General features: G+C 42.9%; 1 protein-coding gene across 1 annotated transcript; it reads right to left on the minus strand.

Moving 5' to 3' along the window:
- Window positions 1-438: 438 nt before the first annotated feature.
- On the minus strand, window positions 439-27,771 carry bnc1 (basonuclin zinc finger protein 1). The gene is made up of 5 exons (XM_061708098.1): window positions 27,677-27,771; window positions 23,056-23,158; window positions 20,400-20,635; window positions 1,957-3,983; window positions 439-1,503 (listed from the first exon to the last, which is right to left on the minus strand). Exons 1-5 carry the CDS (start codon window positions 27,689-27,691, stop codon window positions 717-719), a joined length of 3,168 nt encoding a protein of 1,055 aa, XP_061564082.1. The 5' UTR covers window positions 27,692-27,771; the 3' UTR covers window positions 439-716.

Raw genomic sequence — 27,771 nt, forward strand, 5'->3', positions numbered from 1 at the left:
AGTTGGCATCAAAAAGTTCGGCACTAGCACCAAACCAGCACTGGTTTGGTCGCGTGTATAGGGCTTTTTTTTGGTCAAAAAGCCCTATACAACAAATGTAACAATAAATATACCATACAATTTACATAACAACATAGACTTTGTTGATCAAACTCACAATACTACAGCTTTTAAAAGATCCTTTAAGCCATAACCATCAAATGAATGGAAATTAAATATTAAAGTTTCTTCAGGAGTGCTTTTGTGAAATTATTTATGCACATCTTAAGAATGAAGATGCAAACATCGGACAATAACAACACTGGGGAAAAATACCTGCATAATACAATTTCATGATTCAACTCTTAGTAGGACAACACATGGCACCATTTACTAATCACAAATTAGAGGTTAAAGAGGTTATATATATATATATATATATATATATATATATATATATATATATATATATATATATATATATATATATGGAGAGAAAGAAATGTAATACAGGAGTTGTAATGAAAATAACCAACACTGTTGCCTCACAGCAAGAAGATTCCTTGTTCAACTCCTAGCAGAAGTTGAATAAGCAGGTATAAAAAGTGGATGGCACTTGCTCATTATTTAGCAAATGGATTACAAGTGGTAGTTCTTTTTTTCCCTGAAAATATTAATCAGAGGAGCTGAAATCATTTTAAAAAGTGCTAATTGCTTAGCCTTCTCGTTGAGCTTTCTCACAAGTGGTCTATTGTGGTATCCGAGTCCACTGATAGATTCCTGTGAAGGTTTGGATTCTGGCTATGCCTATTTCTACTCCTTACCGAGGAAAAGGCTGTATCACAGCCAGGGACTTTACATTTGTGGAGAAGTCGCAGATGAACAGTTTTGTAATGGGCTCTAAATGTACCCTTATTGCTGTACACTTTTTGGCAGACATGACATGCCATCGGGGAACCACCCCCACTTGCCTGAAGCACACTCTGTCCTTCCCCACTACAATTCATACTTCTCTCTTCCTCTACTGTTATCGCCCCACCCCGAGACCTCCTCATACCAATGGGATCAAAGCTGTCATCAATGTCCCCCATGGAGAGGACCTCCTCATCTTCTTCAACCCCCTCTCTTTCCCCATTACCAGCTCCATCTGAATCCAAGGAAGACTGAACACTTCTGTTGTCACATGGTGGGGCAGAGGCAGTGGTGCTCAGGTCCAGGGCTACCCCTTCATCACCATTTGTTCCACCTTCTCCCCCTCCTAATCTCTCCATCTCTACTAAGGTAGATGCCTCTAAAGTGCCTGTTACAGTAGGCATTTTACTCATAGGAAACACCAGACCCATACGGTTACATCCTCGATAGATGACAGGAGTCTGACTAGTAAAGTCCCTTTGGGGTAAATCTCTGTCCCATTGAACTGGGCAGTAGTCCAGGTCAACAGAGTCTTTGTCTGTGCAATGTGATGAAGGTGAGTAGACTGTGCTGGCTGGGCTTAGTAAGTCTTTAGTCATATTGGCATCGTTCCTGTGGATAAAAAAAAAAACAGACTTTAAAATGTTGTAGTGAATCCTTAAAAACTGAGTGCCTCAAAAAATATAGCTTTTCATTACTTCTATTCCCAAGTGATCAATGCCCTGTTGCCTCTGTGCAAAACTCTGTTAAGACATGGTATTTAATAAAATAGTATTTTCCACAAAAGAAAATAGACTATAGACTATATACTTCTTATAGGCCATGAAGTCTGCAATTTATATTTTAACGTATGGGTGTGGCTATTTTCAGTCCCTTCTTTCTGCTAACTAATGTGTATTTTATTGGTGGACATGACCTGATAGAGGTTGCACACTAAAGGCATGTGAATAAACTGACAGCTCAATAACCAACATCTGAGGGAAACCTTTAAGTATTTTATATTATTAATACCTAATAAAATTGTACATAAGTTGATGTAAAAATGGCTTCTTAATGGCTCCTCACCTATCTCGGCTCCTGCAGGTGGGGAATGTAGCATTGTAGCCATCCATTGTACATATGTGCATCTCCTTCAAGTGAACATTTTGGTTGTGCATTTTGACATTGTTGGAGCTTTTAAAGGTCGCAGTGCAGATCTCGCAGTGGTGAGGTGGGTCAGTATCTTCACCACGGTCATTCAAACGCCCATCAAGCCCCCCTCTCTCTAGGAGACAGAGACCAACCCCTTTGGTCAGCCTGTGGTAATCTTCATCCCATTTGAGATATGACAATTTATTAGGCAATAAGTTTGCATGCTCACCAATTACACTTTCTTCAGTGCCATTAGGTTCCTGACAAAGTAAATGGCTACCACAATGTTCCTCCAGGGAGCTTTTTTCAAATGGGAAGGATATACAAGGGATGACACCTGCTTCAGCTTGCCTCAGCTCATCATCGTTTTCTTTCTTCTCAAGGCCATCATTAACTAAGGTTTGGTCCATCTGATTCTTGGTACTTTTCCTTTCATTACTTTTGCCATTGAAATAACATATTGCATTCTTAACCTCCCCAGATTTACTTGTACACATATAGCTCTCTGGTTGGTTACTCATACACTTGGTATTTTCCCTGTACGATGAAGGAACTTCCTCCCCAGAGTTGTTAACCACATCTTTCTGCTCATATTGTTGTACCATTTCCTTCTCTATTTTTATTGGCATACTTGACTTACGAGACTTTTTCTTTGGTATAAGTTCTGTCAAACAGGGTTCAGGTTTTGCAATGGGTTTGACAGGTACCAAAGAGGATAAAGGGGGAAGGGAGGGAAGACTTCCTGGTGTGTTGGCTAGTTCTGCTGGGGTTACCAGGCTTCGGTAGAAAGGCAGGACAGGCTGCACTGTTTTTAAATTAGGAAAGAGGATTCCATTCTGGCCCATGCTGGGAAATGAGCTGCTGTGGAGTTTAGGGCTAGTTTCTACATGGCTCATCGTGTAGTTGGGAACAGACTTATGGCTTTCTCCTGAGCAGATGGGAATGGGATTGCTATATTCAGGTCTTCCCTCCTCTTGAGAGTTCTCATCAGTCGACAGGCAGTGTCGTAGATCCTTGTCCCTGTTGTTTCGGTTCATCGACATGTGTAGCCGAGGATTTGGATTAGCACTATGGCGATTGCGACTGCGAAGTGAACTGAACACCATGTTGCAGCCCTCAATGGTACACTTGTGCTTAATTTTTAGGTGCACTGCATTGTAGTGGATTTTTAGTGTGCCCTTATCATAAAATGTCTTCTCACAAGCATTGCAGAACACACGGCCCTTCTTCAAAGAGCCTCCACCCCCTAAGACCTCTTCATTGCCACTGCTATTCCTGTCCAGGGAATGTAGCTTTATTTCAGGTGACATCTGTGCTACATCTGAGATCATAGACAGAGTGCCAGAGTTGTCACTTTTGGAGAAGTCCTCACAGTCAGTCTTTGTGCTTGAGATATCCATTGGCTTTTCTTCATTTTGGTCTAAACTAGCAGTGAATGAAATGGAGCTACAACTTTGCAGCAACAGGTTGCTCTCTGATTGATGTGAAAGAGAAAGGACACTATTCTTCCCAAGCCCGTTCCTCCCTTGATCTTCTTGAGCCACGTGGGGCTCAATTGAAGCCTCACATGGCTGCTGGTATTGTTGTTGCTGCTGTTGAAGTGCTCCTGTTGAGGATCCCAGACATGGTGTAGGCACAGAGCCTAAGAGTTGGAATGGAACCATGAAGGGTATGCTGTTGATATAGGTCTCAAAGTGATGAGTACTATTCCTGCTCATCTTATCGACTTTTGATGTAGAAAGGTTGACAGCATTGCGAGGGATATTACGTTCAATGAAAGTGCGGATATCTGAATTGGTCCGGGTGCTTGGAATCAACACTGTTTGGCCCTCTTTATCCTGTAGAGCCATAAGCTCCACTATGGACTTAGTCTCGCCAAAACGCAGAAACTGCTGCAGTGTGGCAATTTCTTCTTCAAATGTCATGATGATCCACCGGTCCAGCACTTTCCCTGCTACATCCTAGAAATGTCAATGAAAGAAAAGGAATGATAACATGTTATCAAAAAGTGGAGAACCATCATGAAAAAGAAGGGAGGAATTCATCATTATTACATACATACTACTATACTATACTATACTATACTAACTTAATAAAGAAATCAGAGGGATGAGTTTGAATAGGCAATGCAAATCTTGGTGAATAGATAGGTAGATAGATAATGTAGCAACAGCTTTTCGTCTCTGAACTGAAGAACTTTTTAGCTCACTTTGAGGCCCACAACAGCACCCCTGTACAGAAATCCCCACCTCCGCCTGGTGACCAGGTAATGACACTGTCTCTGGAAAGCATGATGAGCTTCCTTTGTAGGATTAATGCACATGACCATCCAGGTCCTGACAACATACCTGGTCATGTACTGGGACAATGTGCAGGCAAATTTAAAGTCAGGCTGTCGTCTCCACATGCTTCAAAGCCATCACCATCATTCTGGTCCCGAAGAAGTCATGTAGTTCATGCGTCAGTGACCTGTCCCCGGTTGCACTTCCCCCCACTCTCATGACGTGCTTTGCACAGCTAGTCATGCAGCACATCCAGAGCTGGACCCCAGATCAAATTATTCCATTAACAGTAAGGTAATGAGAAGAAGAATTACATTTAACAGTTACAAAAAAAAAAACAACTCCCTTTTACATTGATCATTGAAGACACTGTTCTTACTTATTTAGAATCAAGACATTTTAACTTATAACTTATATTGTAACTTATTAGTTGGACAATATTTATCAACATTCTTCATTGTTTTCATCAGGATAATTATTGTTTACTCAATGGGGCAGCATGGTGGTTCGAGATTAGCACTGTTGCTTTTATTGCAACAACAATACTGGACCAGATCAACTTATTCTTAAACTTAGGATGTTTACCACAGGTTTTCAAAGTTGCAGTAATTAAACCTTTACTTAAAAAACCTTCTCTTGACCCAGACATCTTAGCTAATTATAGACCAATTTCCAACCTTCCATTTGTATCTAAAATAGGAAAAAGTAGTTGCAAACCAGTTATGTGACTATTTTTGACTATTGACTATTTTTTGTCCTCATCTTACAATGCTGTTTTGAAGACAAAATCCCCTGGCACTTAACAGACCAACCAACTTGCTCCACCTCACAGGCGGGGGGAGGGGTATCTGTTTAGGCTCCTGGGACACCATCTTCTCTGGCTCACTCATTGGGCAGTCATGTGACCTTAGTCATGTGACTCCTTTGTGTCTATAACTGCCAGAGCTACTTCCTGTGGACCAAACAACTGATGAAGGTGTTTGGATGAACACCGAAACGTCTTGTGTTTTTAAGTATGTTTTAGGTCCAGAGTTTTTAAAATAAAATCCTTTTTAGAAGAACTTTCTACCTGGATAAATTAATCTCCACAGATTTATCTGTTTGAAGTTTTTCAGTCAAGGTTCAGAATGCATCATAGCACAGAGACATCACTGGTTCCAGTCACGAATGACCTTCTTATGGCCTCAGATAAGGGATTAGTGTCCATAGTGTCCCTCAGATAAGGGATTAGTGTCCATAGTGTCCCTCAGATAAGGGATTAGTGTCCATACTGGTTCTACTGGACCTCAGATAAGGGATTAGTGTCCATACTGGTTCTACTGGACCTCAGATAAGGGATTAGTGTCCATAATGGTTCTACTGGACCTCAGATAAGGGATTAGTGTCCATAGTGTCCCTCAGATAAGGGATTAGTGTCCATAGTGTCCCTCAGATAAGGGATTAGTGTCCATACTGGTTCTACTGGACCTCAGATAAGGGATTAGTGTCCATACTGGTTCTACTGGACCTCAGATAAGGGATTAGTGTCCATAATGGTTCTACTGGACCTCAGATAAGGAATTACTATCCATACTGGTTCTACTGGACCTCAGTTCTGCTTTTGACACTGTAGATCATGGCATTTTACTGTACAGGTTAAAGCATGTTGTTGGGATTAAAGGGACAGCTCTACGTTGGTTTAAATCATATCTATCTGACAGATTCCAGTTTGTTCATGTACATGAGGTTTCTTCAGAACAGTCAAGGGTCTGTTATGGTATTCTGCAGGTTTCAGTGCTAGGGCCAATCTTGTTCAGTTTATACATGCAGCCATTGGGAAGCATAATCCAGAATCACGGCATACACTTTCATTGCAATGCTGATGATACGCAGCTCTATTTGTCTATGAAGCCGGATGAAACAGAACAGGCATGTCTAAGGGACATCAAGGACTGGATGGAAAAAACATTTACGGATGGAAATGTTTTGTTTCTAAATTCAGATAAAACAGAGGTCATTTTTGAACCAAAGCATTTTAGGAAGGGATTAGATGGTGTTGTGATGGTTTCCAGTGCAACTGGGAGAAGCCTTGGTGTGGTTTTCGATCATATATTAATCAGGTTTGTAAAATAGCATTTTTCCATCTCCGTAATATCGCAACGATTACTACTACTACAACTACTGTCATTTGGCAGATGCTTTTATCCAAAGCGGGTGTGGGGGGAATCTCCAAGGCAGAAGTGCTGGAACACTTCTGTCCTCATTTTTGCTGTTTCTGTTGTGGTGTGTTGTTTTACCTGTCCTTGCCTTTGTCCCCAAGTCGGTTCTCCCTCCTGTCATTAGTTTTATTATTTTAGATATTTATTAATCTGTTTTATTATACTAGTTGTGTGTGTGACTGATTCTGTGAGCTATCTATCTATCTATCTATCTATCTATCTATCTATCTATCTATCTATCTATCTATCTATCTATCTATCTATCTATCTATCTATCTATCTATCTATCTATCTATCTATCTATCTATCTATCTATCTATCTATCTATCTATCTATCTATCTATCTATCTATCTATCTATCTATCTATCTCTGTAGCCACTAGACTACCACCCCACTTTAGATTTAGATCAGGAAAATCCTCTTGCAGAGTGATCATGCGTTTGTATCTTTAAGACTAGATTACTGTCATGTGTTATTAGCAGAATGTCCAAGTTATTTGCTGAATAGGCTCCAGCTGATCCAAAATGCAGCAGCGCGAGTGCTGACAGGAATCAGTAAGAAAGACCACGTCTCTCCAGTGTTAGCTTCACTCCATTGGAGTGATTGTGGGGCTTAGCCCCACAGTATTTGCAAGACCTGATAGTACCTTGTGTTCCTAACAGAGCTATCCGTTCTCAGAGTGCAGGTTTACTCGTAGTTCCTAGAGTATCCAAATGTATATTTGGAGGGCGCACCGTTCTGCTATCAGGCACATTACTATGGAACCAACTTCCAATCTGGGTTAAGGAGGCTGACACCACCTCCACCTTTAAAATCAAACTTAAAACGTTACCCCTCCCCCTTTTCTCTTTTGTGTATGTTTGCAGGCCGGAACTTCTAGAGCTGCGTGCTGGCCTGTGGTCCCCCCCTATGGTGATCCCGCTGCTGCTTCCTCATGTCTATTTGCACTAGGACTTACTGAGCCCGACTCGGCTTGTCACGTCTTTACCCGCCTCTACCCGTTTGTTTTTCCACAGCCAGGGGAGAAGTGGGCAGGTTTGGGTGAAGCTGCTGTGACGTACTCGATTGCGCAACCGCTTTGTTCATGTCGGCGCTGGTGAGAAATCAGCTGGAGCCGGGAGCGGCTGAGAGTAAAACAGCCCGTCTACATCCCTTTTTTAATTCTCTCCTCAGCCACCAGGTTTATGAACATCTGCACCTCAGAGTTGAATCACCAAACAGACGTTTTGCGCTTTATAATAAAATCGCCGCGGGTCGCTCTCGCGCTGACTCGCGCTTCCTGATTCAAACGTCTGACGGCCCCGCCCCCCGACCAATCAGTGGCGCGGAGGGTGGTGACATCAGAAATAGTCCCGGCTCAGCCCGCAAAGAACCTCGCCGGAATGGTTACAGAAATAGTATCGAGTTGGAGCGGCTCTACCCGTCTCAGCCCCTAGTGCAAACGTGCAAGACGGGGCTGCACCGAGCCGAGCCGGGCGGAGGCGGGACTAGTGCAAAAGCGCCATTTGTGGATGTCTGCTGTGTGCTTGCTGACTTCCTGGCCTTCTACACTTCTGCACACTACAGTTGTCTGGACTTACTGGACATCGGTTTCCGACTGAAGATGACCATCTCCAATGACTTTAATCGCACTTACAACATTCCGGAGGAGACAGCGAGACCAGTGGGATCTCCGTGGTCTGGCAGGCGATGCAGACGGCAGCGCGAGAGGAAACAGAAGCAGGGCTGCAGGGTTGCAGGGCAGCATTACTGGCTAGGCTAAGGAAACAGCCATTTAAACTTCCGCTGCCCAAGTCTCTACCTTACAAACACCAGATCCATGGTACACAAAACAGACTATTCGGAATTACAGCTGGCTGGTAATCGTTATGTTTGTGAATGCTGTGTGCTTATTGTTAGGATTTCATGAAATTGTTAAAAGCTCAAATAATTTATAACACTGGTGGGCTTTCTCTTTATATTCAAAGTAACCTCGTATTTATTAAGACACGGAGCCACCCCCCTGGTGGTACTGGTAAACTATATTAGATTAGAGGTTAGATACAATACACATACCATTGTTGAAGAGAAGACGGTGGGGAAAAGCAGATGCTTAGCATTGGGGGGTCTCATCTGTGACCTAGATTTGACACCCTAGGTGGGAGACAGCCAAAGGAAATGTAGAGTTGGAAGTGACACGTTAAGGGGTCTTCCCCGTAGCTGGCTCCACCAATGACATTCAGGTGCAAAGGACACCCCCCCTTCTTATAAAATCAACTGGACTGATGACCACGGTGTGCATTTCTTTCCTACCCACCATGGTCTGAGAGAAGTGTACCATCCGGCCGGAAAACCTTGTACTTGACATATTAAAAGCTTGTATTAGTTTTCTGAGGTTTTGTCCATTGGCGACACTCACTGGCGATGCAGTGAGGTGCAGAATATGAGGAAACGTTACGTCAACAATAAGTTCGTTACCACACGTGAAGGACACAACAGTCCCCACATCACCAGATAAGTTACACAAGAGTGGAACTGCAACAATCTCACAATCAACCATATGATCTGAACATACAACTAAAGGCAGGAGCTCAACGATGGAACCCGCAAATCACAATGGCATCCTTGGCTTCGTTAGAGGACACTGCTAGAGGACACTACTGATGATCAGGAGGGAGCGAGTCTTCAGGGACCACACCGATCTTCTGGTCCAGGGTGAAGACTTGGACCATCAGCTGGTTTAGTTTGGACCTGCTGGTCCAGGACTAAGACTGGACCATCAGCTGGTTTAGTCTGGATCTGCTGGTCCAGGACTAAGACTGGACTATCAGCTGGTTTAGTCTGGATCTGCTGGTCCAGGACTAAGACTGGACCATCAGCTGGTTTAGTCTGGATCTGCTGGTCCAGGACTAAGCCTGGACCATCAGCTGGTTTAGTCTGGATCTGCTGGTCCAGGACTAAGACTGGACCATCAGCTGGTTTAGTCTGGATCTGCTGGTCCAGGACTAAGACTGGACCATCAGCTGGTTTAGGTACCAAGAGGATCTTCTGGATCGCTGCCCTGAACTGCACCAGCTGCTCCGGTTCAGACCAACATGATCTTACAGCTGGAGCTGCTACAGGTCAGACATCTCTCAGTCACTATGACGACCGTATGGGACGACTACTCGAGATAAAAGCCAGATCCCAAAACATCCCATAACTGTGACTGGACAGAAAAAAACATTAAAATACATTTTGCAGCGAAAAAATGGTTCTGTAAAGTTGTTTTAAAGCTTAAAACTAAGATGTCAAGGAAAGGTTGGTTGGTACGAACTGATGTGACTCAGAAATGAATTAATAAAGTTGTAATTGAATGTTTAGGCAACTTTCAGAGTCTGATATCAAGTCAGCAGATGCTACAGGACTCCAGAAAGTGTTTCTCTGGTGATGGAGGTCCAGGACCTGGACCGGTCTCTCCTCCTGGTGACGGGAACCGGGACCGAGACCGGTCTCTCCTCCCGGTGATGGAGGCCGGGACCTGGACCGGTCTCTCCTCCTGCGGATGCCATACTCGGAGTTACAGCAACTTTGCTCTTTATTTCTCACGTTTGCACCTCAATAATCCCGTTGGCACAACTTGTCTTTCTGCAGCAGAGGAATCAGATCGTGATGCTTCATGTTTTAAATATACTGAAAGTTCATGTTGTTCCATCGTTGAGCTCCTGCCTTTAGTTGTATGTTCAGTGTAGCGGGAACAGATGTGTAGTACCGGGTTAGAGGGGGAACCTATTAAGGAACAGACCAGAAGTATGTATGGAATGGTGAATAAAGATTGAACACAGAGCTATATATACGTCTCCCGTCTGGATCAATACCGACTGCCTAAGCAAGACATGTTACATGGTGTCAGAAGAGTGCTGAATCCCGTCTCGGAGGGTCGCTCAGAAGAAGTTTTCGGGCGAGTTAAATAAATAAATAACCGCAAACCGTGAGTCCCGGTCGGCTCGAAGCTAAGCTAACGCTAGCCTGCGGTTAGAAACCGAGTGCAGTAAATAGCTGGTGAGACGGACGGAGCGGGAGCGTGTTGGAGCGGGAAGTTAAGAGACAACAATAAAGAGAGAACAATGGATTCCCTTTTCTCCATAAACCCACCAGAAAACTTTGACTTCTCAGACTTTGCTAACTTGCCCAACTGGATTCGTCGGTTTGAAAGGTTTCGGATGGCAGCAGGACTGGACAGTAAAGTTGAGGAATATCAAGTGAACTCATTAGTTTATACTATGGGCGATAAAGCTGATGACATTTTGGGCACGCTAGGCATAAGTGCTGCAGATCTAAAGAAGTACAGGCCAGTAAAGGAAGCCTTTGATAAATACTTCATATGCAAGTATAATGTCATCTAGGAAAGGGCTCGTTTCAATAAGAGAAGCCAAGAGCCAGGAGAATCAGCTGAGGCCTTCATTACTGCAGTTTATAAACTAGCAGAGCACTGTCAATATGGCCCTCTGCAGGAAGAGATGATCAGAGACAGGTTGGTGGTCGGGATAAGGCATCAGGGCCTGTCTGAAAAGCTACAAATGGACAGTGCATTAACACTGGAAAAAGCAGTCACTGCAATAAGACAACATGAAGAAATTAAGAAACAGCAACCTATAGTGAGAGAGAGAAATTCTCCAGAACAGAAAGAAGCAAACGTGGACTTACTGAAATTCAAGAAAAAGTCATACAGAGAACACCAGACAGGGAAGACAACATACGGAAAGGGACAAAAGGATTTTCTGAAAGGACAGAAAGTTGTGGACGATGTGGAAAAGCACCAGCACACTCCCTGAACAACTGTGCTGCACGGGAAGCAGAATGCAGAAAATGTCGGAAATGGGACACTTTGCAGCTGTTTGCAGATCAGGTAGAGTAGGTGCAGTACTCGAGGAGGTTGAAGAGGACACTCTTTTCCTGGGAGCGGTGTCCACAGGAAAGAAACCTACAACATGGAAAACCACACTGAAAGTGAATGGTCAAGACATCACCTTGGATGGTTGGATACAGGGGCGGATGCAACAGTCATCCCAGCTACAGCCTACTCAAAAGAATGGCACGGCACACTCACTAAAGCAACAATACCATTGTGTGGGCCCAGCAATGAACCTCTAAAGGTGAGAGGTCAGTTCGATGGAGTCATGGCATATAAGGACAGGACAACAACACAACCAGTGTATGTGGTACAAAAGCTAGCTACTCCTCTGCTTGGTTTTCCTGCAATCACTGACCTGAAGCTACTGCATCTAGTCGACAGTGTTAGATAGCTGGAGGCTGACATGAAAAAACAATACCCCAAGGTCTTCACAGGACTGGGCTGCCTAAAAGGGGAGTACAAAATTAAGCTGAAGCAGGACGCCAAGGCTTACGCATTGTCGCTGCCACGACGTGTACCTCTACCATTAAATAACAAAGTCAAAGCAGAGCTCCAGAGAATGGAGAAAATGGGGGCAAAATATGCCCAAGGAAGAGGCTAAAGATTGGTGCGCAGGCATGGTAGTGGCACCAAAGCCCAGAGAAAAGATCAGGATCTGCCCCGACATAACCCATCTGAATGAGTACATCTGCCGATAGAGACATATCTTGCCGGCCGTCGCCGAAACCCTGGCCAAGCTCGCAGGGGCAACCGTCTTTACGAAGCTGGATGACACGGCCGGATATTGCTACAGGAGACTGCCGTTCGGGATTTCAACGGCACCCGAACATTTTCAAAAGCGGCTGACACAGATGCTGACAGGGCTGGAAGGAACTGTGTGTCATGCCGACGACATCCTCGTCTTTGGATCAACGCGTGAACAACATGACCACATGACCGCACGACCGCACAGAGTGTTGGAGCGGCTCCAGGAAGAGGGCCTGACGCTCAACAACGACAAGTGCCCTTTGCAGTCGACAGGGTCATGTTCCTGGGCCACATCGTCCGTGCACAGGGTATTGAGGCGGACCCAGGCAAAATAAAGGCAATAACGGAGATGCCCATGCCCAAAGACGCTGCTGATGTGAAAAGGTTTGTGGGCATGGTTAACTACGTGGGAAAGTTTTCTCCACGCATCGCAGAGCTCACACAACCGCTACGAGAGCTGCTGAAGACAGACGCCGACTGGGTGTGGGGGAGCGCGCAGCAGAGAGCGTTCGACGAGCTGCATAAGGAACTGAGCTCACCAACAGTTCTGGCAAAAGTTGCAGCAGACGCTTCCTCCTTTGGGTTGGGAGGAGTTTTGTCTCAGATCCAACCGTCTGGAGAGTGGCGGCCAGTCGCCTTTATATCACGAAGCATGACGAACACAGAGCGCAGATACGCCCAGATAGAGAAGGAAGCGCTTGCGCTAACCTGGGCGTGTGAGCGTTTTCAGTCTTACCTGATAGGGATGGACTTTATCATACAGACTGATCACAAGCCTCTCATCTCGCTGCTGGGCAGCAGAGCGCTAGATGACTTGCCGCCTCACATTCTGAGATTCAGGCTGCGACTGCTTCGCTTCACATACAAGATTGAACATGTGCCTGGAAAGAAGCTGATCACCGCAGATGCACTTTCCAGGGCACCAATCCAAGCCTACACCTACACCAGAGGACAAGCAGCTGGAACAGGATGTGTGTGCGTCCATCAACCTAATAATGGAGCACTTGCCAGCGTCAGAGCAGAGGCTGGTGCAGATCAGGACAGCACAGGACACAGATGATGTCTGCAAAAGACTGAAAAACATGGTGCAAACAGGTTGGCCTCTAAGCAGAAAAGCTCTTCCACCTCAACTGCAGCCGTACTGGCAGTATCACCAGGACCTGCAGGTGGCAGATGGACTACTGATGAAAGGCGAACGACTCATCATCCCTGTCATAATGCAAGAGGAAATGCTCGAAAAACTACATGAAGGTCACCAAGGCATGACAAAAGTGTGCCGCCAGAGCACAGCAGTCAATATGGTGGCCAGGTCTGACCAAACAGATTAAACAGAGAGTGGAAAACTGTATGATCTGTGCACGTGAGGCTCACAATGCACCAGAGCCGCTGCTGACGACTCCGTTGCCAGAAAGGCCGTGGCAGCGTGTGGCAGCGGATCTTTTCCAGTGAGACAATGCCATGTACCTTGTGGTTATTGATTATTACTCACGCTACATTGAAGTGGCTAACCTCACCACCACCACCACAGCCCATGTGACAGGAAAGCTGAAGACTATTTTTGCACGTCATGGGGTCCCAGAGACTGTTTTCACGGACAACGGCCCCCAGTTCTCTGCAGCGGAGTTTGCAGCCTTCGCTAGAGACTATGACTTCACACACACGACCAGCAGCCCTCGCTATCCTCAAATTAACGGAGAGGCAGAGAGGGCTGTGAGGACAGTGAAATCTCTCCTGAAAAAGAGGGAGGTTCCACACAAGGCTCTCATGGCTTACAGGGCCACTCCCTTGTCACATGGATCATCTGCTGCGCAGTTGCTGATGGGCTGCAACATCAGGACGCCCCTGCCGGTCAGTAAAGGGAAGCTACAGCCAGGATGGCCTGACCTCCAGGCTTTCCGCAGGAAGGATCAGGACTTAAAAGAGAAACAGGCCTCCTGGTTCGACAAAAGACTAAAAACAAAGACAAGACAAGAGCTCAGACCAGGACAAAGAGTCTGGGTGAAGAACACAAAGGAAACAGGGACTATCAGTGGTCCAGCTCAGACACCGAGGTCTTACAAAATAGACCTGCCCTCAGGAAGTCTCAGGAGAAACCGATCTCCCATCAGGGTGATTCCAGAGACTCTCAGAGAGACTAGATCAGGCCGGACCATAAAACCACCAAAAAGACTGGACTTATAAACTACATAGAAAGCTGTGGTTTGTTTCACAGGGCAGAATAATCCCCGCACAGCTTCGGGACTCAGGTAGTCTACCCTGATCCCTAAAGAGGAAAGACATTCACGTTCAATGTTTGGATAAAAAAAAAACAAAAAAAAAACAAGAATCTCATACTGAAGGTTATGTGTTATAGAAGATGTTAACCAGAAAATGTGTTTACAGGTGATAATATGCACTACTGAAAAAAAAGACGAAAACAGAAGAAAGGAGAAGTAATGTTGGTTACTTGAATGTTTAGTGCTCAGGTTAACTATTTATGTTTACTGTTTAATAAGTTTATTTGCACATACAGTAAAAACAAAAGTAGCTCTTGTAAGAAAGTCTGACAGTTAACTAAAGGGGGGAGATGTAGCGGGAGCAATGTGTAGTAGGAACATATGTGTGTACCGGGTTAGAGGGGGAACCTATTAAGGAACGGACCAGAAGTATGTATGGAATGGTGAATAAAGATTGAACACATAGCTACGTACGTCTCCCGTCTGGATCAATACCGACTGCCTAAGCAAGGCATGTTACATTCAGATCATGTGGTTGATAGTGAGATACGTTCAAATCAATTTTTGTATATCCGACCGTGAGCGTTGAAAGTGGCGTACGCACGTTTTTTTGTGCACTGCACGTTTTGTACATGAGACCCCTGTTGTGACAGCGTGGCACTCCAGCTGCACAGAAGCAGACAGGAAGAGGCTGCAGAGGGTGGCAAACACAGCACAGATGATCATGGGCTGCCCTCTGCCCTCCCTGTCTGACATCTACTGCTCCCGTTGTCTAAGCAGGGCAAGGAACATCTTAAAGGAGAACACCCACCCCGGTTTCCATTTCTTTGATTTGTGGCAGGCGCTTCAGGTCCATACGGGCCAGAACAAACAGACTCAGGGGCAGCTTCTTTCCCAAAGCTGTGAACATTCTGAACTCATCTGCACTAATACAACTGCACTGCCATATATCTGCACTGACCACTGACCACTGCACCACCATAAGCTACCTCATCCTGTGCAATATTCTTTCATTCATTCATTTTTATAGTGTATATATATTTATATTGTCTGTTTCTTGTTTTGTTTTTACAAAGCCTTTTGTATGTGTGCACTTTTATGGAGCTGCTGCTTAATCTAATTATATTATTATAATGACAATAAAGGCCTCTATTCTATTCCATTCTAGTATCAAACGATGGGTGCTTCTCTGTGAGTTACTGACGCCAGAGAGCAGGGGCCTCATCTATAAAGCTTGCTTGCGCAGAAAAAGCGCCTGAAAGTTGCGGAAGCCGCCATCTACGCAAAGCCTCGGATCTAAAAAGAAAAAACTAACCGAAAAATCTGCTTATCTTTACGGCACCTAGGACCCTCCTGTAAGAATTTACTTAAAGGGGACCTATTATGAAAAACAAGTTTTTTCTTGTTTTAACATATATAAAGTGGTCTCCCCTCACCCTGCCAGCACAGGGAAGATAAAATACCATGGAATTCTGCAGGGTCTGCTCCCCCCCCTGACTGAGTCTTCCAGTGTCACGTGACCTTTTTTTGAGCCATTCTGAATCTGCGCCTATGGTGACGTCACCATAGGCGCTCATTTCCATAGGTTCAGCCTCCGCTGCTGAAACCACGCCCACAACCAGCTCTCTCCGCAGGCTGGAGCGGTGCTTCCTTCAGCCAGTCGGACGCGGCGCCGCGGCGGAGCGGATCCGGGTTAAATCATCCAGGTTCCCGGGTGGTTTGGGAGCTGGGCCCTTGGGGGTCTGTCCCAGGTCGGACCAGCTTCACCCTCCGAGATTTTCAGCCAAATCTGTCGGTTTGATCACCGGTAACGGGCGATGCGCCGCGGATGCGCCCCGGAGCCGATCTGTGCGCCCGCCGTGGGGTTGCGGCGCCCGTTGCGCAGCATCCGCCGGGCAGATCCGGCTGAAATTCCGCTGGTCGGTCCCCGGGAGTCCCTGCTACCGGTCAGATTCCCTGGTTAAAGCCGCGGTGATGCGCGCTGCTCCAGCCTACTTCCCCGTTCCCAAAGCGCAGTCCGTCCGACTAAATTGTCCAGGTTCCCAGCCGCTTTGGGAGCAGGGATTTCTGGGGTACGTCAGCGAAATCTGTCGGTTTGATCACCGGTAACGGGCGATGCGGCCAGCGTTCAGCATCCGCCGGGCAGATCCGGCTGAAATAGTGCATAAATGTTATTTATATACAACTCATATTTTATTTTTTTAACAATAAAGTTGCCATTTGTGAAAATTCAGTGTTGGGATTTATTTACAGGCTCGGGCTGCTCTGGCAGAGCGAGGCTTATTCTCCTCCCCTGCTACACGTCATTCAGGGAGCCAATCAGCACAGAGCCTCATTATCATACCCCCCCCTTCCCTTAAAATGGAGCACAGAAAAAGGGGTTACAAGCGGTAAAACTAGTGACAGGGCCCACAGGCTGGATTTCTGATTTATGTAGAAAAAACAAGCTTTAGATTGTTTTTAAGACATTCAAGGCCTGTTTAAAATATACATTAAATGCCATAATATGTCCCCTTTAAGACACGGGGAACTGGCGACACAGGCAGTGAGGTGGTGAAATGAACTCAGATTCATGTCATACTCTTAATAATGTCATCACATATCACAACATATATCAGACTTATAATAAAATAGTGCTGATAACGGAGCAGGCGGTGGGGGCGGGGGGGATGGCTGCCGCTCCGAGCCCACTACTCCACGCCGAAGAGGAAAAACGAAAGTGTTCTGATTAAAATAAGGAAAGTTGGACTATATAACAATTGCGTTCATAAGGATAAAGTTTTAAAAAAAATAAAAATTAAAGAAATAGTCCCTTCTCCCCGTGTGTGTCTGCCTGTCATGCACGAGTACGTGCGCTCATGTTGTTTACGTTTATGCCTGATTTATGGTTCTGCATCACACCAACGCAGAGCCTACGGCGTAGGGTCCGGCGTAGGTTGCGCGTCTCCGCGTACCCTACGCCGTAGGCTCTGCGTTGGTGTAACGCAGAACCATAAATCAGCCTAGAGCAGCTCTGAGGGGAGACGGGAGGGAGGAGGGAGAGCGGGGGCTGCCAGGCCGCCGTCCCGAGTGTCTTGACTCTTGATGATTTGCTGAGCCTACCGTTAGTTTTTAAACTGTAAAAAGTAGGGCGGGGGGGACAAATACATGATTTGGGACATGTCCCCCCTGCCCCCAGTGGAAATTGCGTCGTGGCACTAACGGGCAGCAACGGGTGCTGCCACTCACTCGCTTTATTTTATACTATTTATATACTTTTTCTACTTTTACTGTGACCACCAAATAATCTCGTTTCACTGTCCTCTCCACATCATCCACAACATCTAGATCTCAGATCTCAGTGAAATTCAGTGGCACGGTGGCTCGACACGTTCATTCATTCTGACGCAAAACAGGCTGCAGGAAGCCACTGCGCATGCTCAGCAGGCTCATTCATATGCAAAAAAATACCATTTATTGCATGAAGTGGGCGTGTAGAGGGCGGGATATGAGGCGGATTCACCTGCGCAGCCTTCCAGCTGGACTGTGATTTATAAGAGAAAATTACATGCAAGTGTGCGTGCATGCAGTTTTATAGATCCAGATTTTTTTTTGCGCCCGGCATTTTCGGCTTTTGAGTGTACGAGCAATTTTAATATGACTCCTACGAAGTCCATTATAAATGAGGCCCCAGAACTGTCAAATTAAACGTCTCTGTCCCACCCGCTGGTCATCTCAACATGATTCGCTTTTTGCGTTATGGCCCAGATATGGAGATATTATAAAAGCCCTCGTCAAAATATCACTGACCAGTGACAAAAAATATGAGCATGGTGCCCTCAAGAATGCCATAAGCAAATTTTATTTCAACATGCAAACCAAGATTCTTGAATGTATAAACACTTACTTTAAGGTAAGGACATGGATATTCTGAAAGCATCTACATATCTGCAAAACACCATCAGTGTTTTGATGGAGCTTAGGGAGCAATTTGATGAGGCTAAGTTTTCCACTCTTGCTCAAGCTACAAAATGGGGAAGTGAAATGCAGTTTGAAGCAATCTTTAATGCTGCATTAAAGACAAGTCTTGTCTCTTACATCAGTTACCGGTGCTTTGCAATTTGTGAATTTTGGTCAGTATGGAAGAACTATGGAAGAACAGTGTGAAAAATACATGACAGAGCTATTAAAACATCCCTGTGCTCATGGACATAAGGCTACCCTGTCTAGACTTTGTTAAACACAACAAATAAGTTTGTCTAGCATTTTAAGGCCATGTAATGAAGGAAAATATTTGTCACCAAAATGGCAGTTCACCAAAATCTCAGACTAAGACAGGTAATACATGTTCTGGAAATTTGTTGTGTCTTGATACAAAAAATATGTCTTTGAAAGTAAAGAGAATGTCTCTTTGCTGTATCGCTTTGGTCTCCTAAATGTGTACCAAAATGCCTGTATGATGTTCCAAATTGGAAACAAAACAAATAATAGATTGACAGAGCTCGTTCCAATCAGTGGTCCGAAGCATACTTATAAAACCCGAAAAAGACATCTTATCTATGGCAAAAAAAGAAAATCAGCTTGAAAATTGCTTGTACAGGCCCACAGATCTGGAACAAGCTCAACAAGAGCTTAAATGTGTTGAAATTAATCTCCACCTTTAAAAAACATTTAAAGACCAAATTACTTTGTTTATTTACCTGAAACTACTTCTAGGACCTGGAAATGATTAATCAATTCAATTTAATTTTATTTTTATAGTGTCTATTACAACAAAAGTTGTCTGTGCTTTCCAGAGACCCAGAACATAAACCCCCGAGCAATTATTACATAAACAATGGCAGGTAAAAACTCCCCTAGTGGGAGAAAAGCCTTAAGCCAAATAGTGACAAGGAAAAACTCCCCAGGAGGGAAGAAATCTTGAGCAGGATCATAAGGGGGTAGAAACCTGGACCAGGACCTGGATCATAAGGGGGTAGAAACCTGGACCAGGACCTGGATCATAAGGGGGGGCCCTCCTGCTGGAGGCCAGACTGGGCAGAGCAGGAAAAGGGTTATCAGACAGAGTGAATGAAAAACAGAGAGGGGAAGTTAGTGTACTACAGGGATGACTATAGAAAGAGATTTAGACAGCAGACATCGAGGTGGTCAAAGGGCAGGACTGCAGGGAGGAAGCAGGTATTGGGATTGTAAGTTGGTGCTACAGGGATGGATATATAAGCAGATGTATACAGCAGGCGCGGAGGTGGTCAGAGGATGGGACTGCAGGGTTTGCAAACATGCACAAAAGAAAAAAGGAGGGGGCAGACAAGCACAACAAACTACAAGAACAATGGAGAACAATCATGGTTATGAGATACTTCTAATTAATAACTGAGGGTTTATTTGAAAAAAGAAAAGTGAAGAAGAAGAGAAGGTGGGGTGAGGGGCACCCCATTCAGTGGATCCTGTCGGTTTCCCCCTGCGGTGTAGGTCTATAGCAACATATCTACAACTAAGCTATTTTTAAGACGAACTGCTCTAGTCTTGTCCTATAGCTGCAGCTATGCCTACTGGCCTAACATACTAGAGTTTACACTAACACAGTGTTTACACAGTTCAGCTTTACTGAACAGAAAGGTTTTAAGTTTAGTTTTAAAGGTGGAGGTGGTGTCAGCCTCCTTAACCCAGATTGGAAGTTGGTTCCATAGTAATGGTGCCTGATAGCAGAACGCCCACACTTGATAATGCTTTCATCAAAGTGAGATCTTGAGCTGGTAATAATGCCCGCAGCCAGGGTCTCAACCAGCTTAGAATTCCTCGATTGGAAATCAGAGCACAAGATATTTTACACCCAAACCCAGCACAGTCTGGAGATTGCTGTATTCCTGATTCCCCCTCTACCTCTTCCTCCCTCATCTCCCTCAATAATCCATGTCTCCAGAGTTAAGCAAGATATGTTTTGGTTCTTGTAACCTAATTCTGAGAGTAAATATTTCCACACAGAAATTACCACTGGTTGAGATGCTATTTAAACAATATACTGTATAGTGTTAAATACATGCAGAAGCCCAAAGAACAAGCTTTCCCCACAATACCCACCTGTAGCACATATCCTCGTATGTAGTCCTGGAGAGTCCAGTCAAGTGCATTTAGGATCTGGATGACTTCTTCCTGCTTGAGGACAGAAAAAAGGCGGTCCAGGAGGATCTTGAGGCGGATTGGAATGGCTTGGGTGCCATACAACATCAAGCTGCAGATATCGAACACCACATTGGAGTGCACAATCTCCACCTGGCTGCACTGGTAGATGTGGTGCACCTTCAGCTTGCTCACGGCTACAATAAAATGAAACATATCTCCTGAGAAAAGTGGTATAAGGTAAAACAGAGCAAAATGAAAAGATAAACATGTTATGAGAAAGGATGGGGCTGTGAGGGTCCCATTCAATTTATAAAAAAAAGCAACGAAAAATTAAAAACATTTGTTATAAATATAAGTGAACATGATTTTTTGCTGACACTGGTAGAACCTCTTTTAAAACCAAGAGTAAAACCATAATAACAATACATAATGACTGAGAAGCATTCTGACAAAGAAGAAGGAGCAACACACAGAAATTCCAGTTAGATGCAGAAGGAGCAGGGGCATGGAGTCACACTACATATGCCCGAACCTTTAAGCATCAGTCATTGTTTTAGGACCATCAGTTGTGGGTGAAGTGGCCTCAGGGCAGTCTCAATTTTCACAAATGCACAGGACAAAATTCAAAAATGCACAGGACAAAATTCATATATGCACAGGATGTTTCACAGGTCCGTATAGAGCTAAATTCACAAATGTATTTCTGATGAACACACAAATATAACCTGATTTACAAATGGCTTGTGGTCTGTGGACTCTGCATGTGTGTGTAGATTTTTGAGACTCCCCTGAATGGCTTCAATCCACAAATGTCTTTTTTTAAATACGGAATGATTAGCAATCCGATATCTTCCCTGTTTCAGCCAAACATAAATGTAGACTTAAATCTGCTTCATTTTGGTAGTGGTAATAATAATATTAAACACTAATTGTGGGAAATATCCCAGTATAATACCTCAAGTCTTTAGAATCAAATAGAAAAGATTTAAGGTTTCACTGATTTGTATTGACAACGTTGATTTCATTACCTCAAATGACTTAAACCTGAAGGTTTAAGTCTCCTTAACCCAGGGAGACTGGACAGCAGCCTCTTGACCAAAGAAAGCCAATATATAAAAAAAATATAAGTAAGTGATATCCTATGTTTATTAATGTAGACCATAAAATAGATATAAAAGTGGCCTCCAAAATATGAAGCAAATTTCTTGGTACCCTTATAACTTTGAAACAGTGATTTATTTCCTCTGAAAAAGTATTATACTGCATGTCATCAGTAGGCGGCTGTTCTAAAATAGCCATAACATCTTAGCATATTTGCTTTTAAAAAGTGTGTGTGCGTGTGTGTTCAATCAGCTATTTTAGATTTAAGTCCATTTAAAGCCACTCTACACAGGATTACAGTTAGGATTACACTGGAATACATATGCAGAGTGCATATGTATTACCAGTATGCAGACATAAGGAGTTCCTAACAATAGTAGTTGGGACAGTATGGCACGTTCACAATGCAAAATGTCCTGTCATGTGCTGCTCCAGTGTGGTCAGAAGTGGTATTGTGATCATTTTTTAGTTGCTTTGAGGGAAGACAATTTTCCGCCTTGTGTTTTGGCATTATTGCTTGGGCCATATTACAAATGGACCAGGAAATGTAAAGGAAAGACTTGTTTGTTGAGCCTATAATTGTTAAGAATGTCAAAGGAAACTACAAGACCATTTCCAAGCATGTTCATGTTCCTGTGGCAACAGTTGTCATGAGTTCACCTACATGATCACTGACTCTCCTCCTGTCTTTGCAGATCCTGCCACACCCCTTGCCCTGCTGTCCTCTTCACCTTACCTGCATGTGCCCCGCCCATCGCCTCATCTGGTTCCCATCAGGTTCCCATCGGCATTATCAGTCAGCCTTCATAAACTGGTCCAGATCCTCTGACTCATGCCAGATTGTCCAAGTGTGTTTTGCCTACACTTCTCAGCAGTCATATCTTCCTGTTGACCTGCCTGTATCCAGATCCCTGTCAGTTTTCCTGGTTTAAAGCACTAGTTTCACCCCCCTTTGCATTTATCTGCCTCGCCTAATTGCTTGCCTAATTTTTGACCCCCTGCTTGTTTTCTCGGACTCGATGATTGCTATTGCTGTCTTTTGGGTTCCCTAGGTATTGAGCCGTTACAACAGTTTCATTTAGAAGTCAAAGGTCTACCAATTGTAGCCAGCCTTCCAGAAAATGGCTGCAAGAGTAAATGCAAAATGGATTGTGTGGATGGGAAATATTTTGAGAGCACAAACTGAAATGGAAAATTTCAGCACATGAACATGGTCTGTAAGAAACAACCGAAATACCTGTTGGCCTTTCATCTACAAAGATTAGTATGAACACTTTTTGTTCAGACTTTTTACATCTATTTGAAAACTGTTGAAAAATAACACATTCCTAGTGATGTTGACCTTATTTTTCTACAGGTTGTTTCCCCATAATGTGAGTACCAAACATCCCATTCATTTTGTCTGGATTACAATCCAGGCTGAAGTCATAGAGATCAGCCCCTGAAAATAAGGACAAACAAATCCGTTTAAACGCTTTTATATTATTCTAGGGAATGTCTAATAGTGCCTTACCGTGTGCTACCCAGCCATGCTTGCAGTTCTCACATTGCCTCCTCTTCAGCTTCTCAGGCTTAAAATTGTCACAGTGACAGTTCATCAAGGAGCAGCAGATTGTCTGTTAATAAAAAAAGAAAACTAAATACAAGTTGTGGGGGACATTCAATACTTCTACAATTTTAGCAGTAAATTCATAACAAAATAACAACATACAGACATACATACACTAACGCATTATGTATGTGTGTGTGTGTGTATATATACACATACATATATACACACACACATACATCAAATCTTTTTTTTTCATTGAGAAGGGAAAAGCATCACCAGATTTGTGATCAAAGATGCTGTTGTTAGTGGTATATGCTGAAAACCTTGGGGTAGCTATGCAAAGGCACTCTCTTTCCCTTTGCATTTATAATGCATGATCAGTGGGGGTGTAGTATTCATGACCAGAATGCTTAGCTCCGTTCTCTTAGGGGGAAAAAAGGAAAAGTGTAGTTAGGGATCAACCCCTTTCTAATTTACTCAGTCTCATGGTTTGTGCTTCAGGGTTGGCTTGTCCTTGTAATATATAATCACATTATTGCATCTTAGACAGCCTTCTTATTGTTGGGATATATAAACTGACCACAGAAGAAGTCAGAAGTAGCTCGAAGCACTGTAAAAAAAAAAAAAAAAAAAGAAGAAAAAAAGTAATTCTGTGACCTCTGTTTGCTTTGCTTTTCTCATTTGTAAAATGGATAAAGATGTTACTTTATTTTTTATTAAATGTTTTGACACATTTTCACTTATCTATATATTGCTAAGATGAACAGAAACTGTATGATTATTACACCATCCTTTTCAGGTGGCTTTAGTCTCCAGAGTGAAAGTCTGAGCTTCCTCAAGACAATGGTAAGCTGTGAAAAAGGTACTCATCTTTTTCACAGCTGATGTTGTTAATGTTACAGAACATCAAGATTCAACATGGGCGGCTTTAACAAATCTCATCCCATTCATTGTTTGTGCACGCTCACCCTCTGCTGCTGTGGCCATTGAATGAATATATCAGTTATGTGACACTGCTAGGATGCAATTATATTCCATTTCAACTTGCGCTTGCAGTTGTTTTCTTTTTTCAGACAAATATGAGGCAAGAGTGAAATACATACACGAACAAAAGCCCCACCCCATCCTTTTATCATTGCTTTTTTTAACAACAAAGCAATGGCATATATGAAGACAATGACAACTACAGTAATTCTGCAAAACGATTAACGGTTTTCATTTTTATTTTAAACCAGTTACTGAACCATTATTAAGACCAATGAGGAAGCCCTCATACTGGTGCTCTATTAAAAGGCTAATGTGTGTAAAAGTTTACAGGTTTTCCTGAACTTCATACGGTTTTTATTCTTCTTGGAAAATCTTCATGTTATAATCAATTGACCTATCTATACTGAACCCCATCCTTGAAATGTTTCTTACAAAGCCACTCCGTTGTTACCTGGGTGATGTGTTTAGGATCATTGTCCTGCTGAAAGACACGTTTCATCTTCAATGCCCTGCTGATGGAAGGAGGTTTTCACTCTAAATCTCACCATACATGGCCCCATTCATTCTTTCCCTTACACGGATCAGTCGTCCTGGTCCCTTTGCAGAAAAACATCCCCAAACCATGATGTTTCCACAGTAGGTTTGGTGTTCTTTGGATGCAACTCAGCTTTCTTTCTCCTCCAAACACGACAAGTGTTTCTACCAAAAAGTTCTGTTCTGGTTTCATCTGACCGTATAACATTCTCCCAATCCTCTTCTGCATCATCCAAATGCTCTCTAGCAAACTTCAGACCTGGACATGTACTGGGTTCAGCGGCGGAACGTCTGGCCCTGCTGGATCTGAGTCCCTGATCGTAGTGAGTTACTGATGGTTCCTTTGTTACTCTGGTCCCAGCTCTCTGCAGGTCATTCACTAGGTCCCCGTGTGGTTCTGGGATCTTTACTCACCGTTCTGGTGATCATTTTTACACCCCGGGGTGAGATCTTGGAGCCCCAGATGGAGGGAGATTATCAGTGTCTTCCATTTTCTAATAATTGCTCCCACAGTTGATTTCTTCACACCAAACTGCTTCCCTATTGCAGATTCAGTCTTCCCAGCTGGTGCAGGTCTACAGTTTAGTTTATCACGTCCTTTGACAGCTCTTTGGTCTTGGCCATAGTGGAGTTTGGAGTGTGACTTTTTGAGGTTGTGGACAGGTGTCTTTTATACTCATAACCAGTTAAAACAGGTGTCTTTTATACTGATAACCAGTTAAAACAGGTGCCTTTTATACTGATAACCAGTTAAAACTGTTGCCATTAATACAGGTAACAGGTGGAGGACAGAGGAGCCTCTTAAAGAAGAAGTTACAGGTCTGTGAAAGCCAGAAATCTTGCCTGTTTGTAGGGGACCAAATAATTATTTTACAGAGGAATTTACCAATTAATTCAGTAAAAATCCTACAATGTGATTTCCTGGATTATTTCCCCCCATTCTGTCTCTCATAGTTGAAGTTACCTTTGATGGAAATTACAGGCCTCTCTCAGTGGGAGAACTTGCACAATTGGTGGCTGACTAAATACTTTTTTGCCCCACTGCATGTGTATCACACACACACACAGAAAGAAATACAAACGGAAAAATGCATGTAAAAGTTAGTGCATCATAACTAAAAATCATACACCTCTGTTTACATGCACGAGTTTATTGCCCTGTGGCACTACAGAATTATGAAAAAGAAATGAGTGATGGAAAAAGTAACAGGTAGTTATGGAGAGAAGAGTGTACACTAAAGATTGAGAGTGTCATAAAAGGTTGGGAAAAGATTGTATTTGAGGAAAGATTCTTTTCGAACCACAGCCCTCCACCCGATTCATCTCCTCTGGCTCACTCTCTTACATACATATGCACAAAGACACACACAAATGTATAGATAAAGTGTTGATATCTATCATTATTCCAGTATTCTTCGTAGCTATACATCTACAAAGATTATTGGAATAATAGCCTTTAAAACAAAACAATCTAAGAGATATATTGTTAGAGAAAAACGTAATGTATAATAGGATGATAAATTAATTTAGGAAATCAATTTTAATAATTTGATTGTCTTAAAGTTATGTTTTTACTCTGTTGTTATTTGTAAAATGGATAAAAGAGCAAACTGTATATTTCATATGATGTAAAAATACCATTACTTTACATAGCTCAAATTACAAAGTATTACAAAGGTTATTATCAGATATTCAATTCAATACACAGTTTTGATTTATGTAACATATTTTACAACACATATTGTCTCTAGGAAATATCAGAATATTTTACATTTTAATGAATGTGGTTTAAAAAAAATGTAAAATAATTATTCTAAAAATGCTTGTTATGGCCATATTTCCTTCAGTGACTAAGCTGTGCTATATGCACATTGTTTCATTTATCAAATTTATTTTCACTAGATATTGTTGTAAAAAACGTAATTCTAATTATATTTGGATGATTTTGTATGATAAATATTGCTGTGTTCCCTTTAAGCACTATTCACACAGTCATGTGTGCCTACATACAAACACACAGACATGCATCTCAATTATATCATCATAAAAATTAACACCATTAATTGTTACATTAAGGTTGTAACATAACATTAGCTGATAAACATTTCATTAGTCTGTGACCAAAAGGTACATTAGGATGCTACAAGACACCAGATTGCGCTGCTTGCTGACTAACCTAGGTAAGGAGTTCTGGTTCTCACTTCCTTTTCAGATTTAATTACATTTCCCTCCCCTGCATGTAAGTCTTGTCTTCTAGACAATGGCGACATTTCACACAATATAAACAGTATGGCTATTGAAAAACTAATAAAAAATGTTATGCATTATTTTTAACAAAGAAAACATATTTCAATGAATCAAAAATGGGAATGTAGTGATTATACAATGAGAAGATAAACTAGAGGAAGGGGTAGAGGAGACATTCTGCACTTTTGAAAGCCTGAATTAACTCTGGCGTTATTGGTTAAGAATTTAGATCCCTGCACCTATTCTGTATCGATAAAATGATTCAATTTGTGGTTTTAATGATCATATTAATAGTTTGAATATTTCACCAAAAAAAATCAACGTTAAAAATGTGAATCCATCCATCCATCCATTATCTATACCCGCTTTATCCCTTGCGGGGTCACGGGGGTCTGCTGGAGCCTATCCCAGCTCATTTCAGGTGAGAGTAAAAATGTGAAATTAGGTTTAATTGTATTTAGAGACTGATGCAGATATGGTTCTTATTGAGTTGCTTTTCACATTTGAAAACTTTCACATAAAATAAAATGTGTCCGAGAAGTAACAAAAAATAAGTAACTTAAACACATAAGGATTTTCTTTTTTTAAATCCACTCACACTGTGAACATGTGATCATGCACGTGCACGTGTTCATTAGAATACAGTTTAATTTATGTGAATCTGCATAATGAAAAAGTAAATGTGTGCACTACTTACAATCTAAATGAACTCCATCTAGTTTGTCTTTGTTAGATATAATGTTAACTCTCTATGCAATGAAGGAGAGTTAGATGAGCTAGGAAGATAGAGGATCAAAATAGTTTTTTTTCTTACCTCTGCCATTGTCATTTAGTTGGATGTTTCCAAGGATACCATAGAGTTTGCCATTCTCTCGCAAGTCCCACAAACAACTGTCTCTAACTATTCAG

This window comes from Cololabis saira, chromosome 2 (assembly GCF_033807715.1).
Source record: "Cololabis saira isolate AMF1-May2022 chromosome 2, fColSai1.1, whole genome shotgun sequence".
NCBI lineage: Eukaryota > Metazoa > Chordata > Actinopteri > Beloniformes > Belonidae > Cololabis > Cololabis saira.

Excerpts from the sequence above, each read along its gene's own strand:
- bnc1 (XM_061708098.1), bottom strand. Across the intron at positions 3,984-20,399 it reads TACGAGGATATGTGCTACAG|GATGTAGCAGGGAAAGTGCT; the intron begins GTGGGTATTGTG and ends TGACATTTCTAG. Across the intron at positions 1,504-1,956 it reads ACCTGCAGGAGCCGAGATAG|GAACGATGCCAATATGACTA; the intron begins GTGAGGAGCCAT and ends TTTTATCCACAG.